This window comes from Oncorhynchus masou, unplaced genomic scaffold (genome assembly GCF_036934945.1).
Source record: "Oncorhynchus masou masou isolate Uvic2021 unplaced genomic scaffold, UVic_Omas_1.1 unplaced_scaffold_616, whole genome shotgun sequence".
NCBI lineage: Eukaryota > Metazoa > Chordata > Actinopteri > Salmoniformes > Salmonidae > Oncorhynchus > Oncorhynchus masou.
Genome location: NW_027012587.1, coordinates 330,194 through 332,492, shown reverse-complemented (window position 1 = coordinate 332,492; position 2,299 = coordinate 330,194). Strand labels below are relative to the sequence as shown.

The 2,299-nt window shown below is 57.5% G+C and overlaps 1 protein-coding gene across 1 annotated transcript in view; it reads right to left on the bottom strand.

Moving 5' to 3' along the window:
* Nucleotides 1-385: 385 nt before the first annotated feature.
* The window catches only part of LOC135536419 (basic proline-rich protein-like), a 4,165-nt gene continuing 2,251 nt past the window's right edge, over nucleotides 386-2,299 (bottom strand). Inside the window, exons 2-3 of the mRNA XM_064962763.1 lie at nucleotides 1,298-1,690; nucleotides 386-1,194 (exon numbers count right to left, since the gene is read on the bottom strand). Coding sequence (XP_064818835.1) covers nucleotides 386-1,194; nucleotides 1,298-1,690 — 1,202 coding nt within the window. The remainder of the gene's footprint in view (nucleotides 1,195-1,297; nucleotides 1,691-2,299) is intronic.

The window sequence follows — 2,299 nt, the reverse complement described above, 5'->3', positions numbered from 1 at the left end:
TAGTGTAGCTGTGACAGAGTCTCATTAGTGGTAGTTAGTGTTAGTGTAGCTGTGACAGAGTCTCAGTAGTGGTAGTTAGTGTTAGTGTAGCTGTGACAGAGTCTCAGTGGTGGTAGTTAGTGTTAGTGTAGCTGTGACAGAGTCTCAGTAGTGGTAGTTAGTGTTAGTGTAGCTGTGACAGAGTCTCAGTGGTGGTAGTTAGTGTTAGTGTAGCTGTGACAGAGTCTCAGTGGTGGTAGTTAGTGTTAGTGTAGCTGTGACAGAGTCTCAGTAGTCCCCATCAGTAGTAGGTAGTGTTATTGTTCTCTCCTCTCCCCTGATCCCCCTGGGTGGTGCCTACACCTTGATGAGAGGAAAGTGAGGCTAATTCAGACGACAGGCTTAATTAATCAACTGACGGAGATGATAAATGACGCCTGAGACGCTGTAATGGAATGATGTCTCTGTGTCCCTGCAGAGGAACGGCGGGTTGGACGCTGTGAAGAAGCTGGGGTTGGGGTGGGGCTGAGGCTGGTGCTGGGGCTGGGGTGGGGCTGGGGTGAGGCTGAGGTTGGGGTTTGGCTGAGGCTGAGGTGGGGCTGAGGTTGGGGTTGGGGGCTGAGGCTGATTTGGGCTGGGATTGGGCTGAGGGGTTGGGGCTGAGGCTGGGGTGGGGCTGAGGTTGGGGGTTGGGGGCTGATTTGAGGCTGGGGTTGGGCTGGGGCTGAGTTGGGGCTGAGGCTGGGGTTGGGGCTGACGTGGGGCTGAGGTTGGAGTTGGGGCTGAGGTTGGGGTTGGGGGCTGAGGTGGGGCTGAGGGTTGGGGTTGGGGGCTGAGGTGAGGCTGAGGGTTGGGGTTGGTGTGGGGCTAGGGCTGAGGTTGGGGCTGAGGTGGGCTGAGGCTGAGGTTGGGGTTGGGGCTGAGGCTGAGGTGGGCTGAGGTTGGGGTTGGGGGCTGAGGCTGGGGTGGGGCTGAGATTGGGGGCTGGAGGTGGGGGCTGAGGCTGAGGTGGGGCTGAGGTGGGGCTGAGGTTGGGGTAGGTGGGGCTGAGGTTGGGGTTGGGGGCTGAGGTTGGGGTTGGGGGCTGGAGGTTGGGGTTGGGGGCTGAGGTGGGGCTGAGGTTGAGGTTGGGGGCTGAGTTTGGGGTTGGGGGCTGAGGTTGGGGTTGGGGGCTGAGGTGGGGGCTGAGGCTGGGGTTGGGGGGCTGAGGTGGGGCTGAGGTTGGGGGTTGGGGGCTGAGGTTGGGGTTGGGGGCTGAGGTTGGGGGCTGAGGTTGGGGTTGGGGGCTGAGGTTGGGGCTGAGGTTGGGGTTGGGGGCTGAGGTTGGGGCTGAGGTTGGGGTTGGGGTTGTGGGGCTGGGCGGTTGGGGGTTGGGGCTGAGGTTGGGGTTGGGGCTGAGGTGGGGGCTGAGGTTGGGGCTGAGGTGGGGCTGGGGCTGAGGTTGGGGTTGGGGGCTGAGGTGGGGCTGAGGTTGGGGTTGGCTGGTTGGGGGCTGAGGTTGGGGTTGGGGCTGAGGTGGGGCTGCTGAGGTTGGGGTTGGGGTTGGGGGCTGCGGTTGGGGTTGGGGGCTGAGGTTGGGGTTGGGGGCTGAGGTGGGGGCTGAAGTTGGGGTTGGGGTTGGGGGGCTGCGGTTGGGGTTTGGCTGAGGCTGAGGTGGGGCTGAGGTTGGGGTTGGGGCTGAGGCTGAGGTGGGGCTGAGGCTGAGGTGGGGCTGAGGTTGGGGTTGGGGGCTGAGGCTCTTAAAGTCACAGCAGGCTAAGAAAGGATTAGATTAATATATTATTATTATTACAAGTTGCATACAGGACATTCTGTTCCCCTTGTGTTACTGTGCAGTACGCCGATCATCCGAAGTCCGTCTGGCTCACAGTTTACTAATACAGGACATTCTGTTCCCCTTGTGTTACTGTGCAGTACGGCCGATCATCAAGAAGTCTGTCTGAAACACAGTTTACTAATACAGGACATTCTGTTCCCCTTGTGTTACTGTGCAGTACGGCCCGATCATCACGAAGTCTGTCTGAAACACAGTTTACTAATACAGGACATTCTGTTCCCTTGTGTTACTGTGCAGTACGGCCGATCATCACGAAGTCTGTCTGAAACACAGTTTACTAATACAGGACATTTCTGTTCCCCTTGTGTTACTGTACTGAATGCAGACTGTGCCCCGAAGGCAAATAGTCATGTGATTAATATTGTTTACCTTGTTAATGAGCTTTCTTTGTGTCATATTGCTCTGTGTTTAGTGGGACAGACTGTATGTTTTATGATGGGAGAATGATGGACGATACGGAGGACGGTTTCATCTGTTTCATGG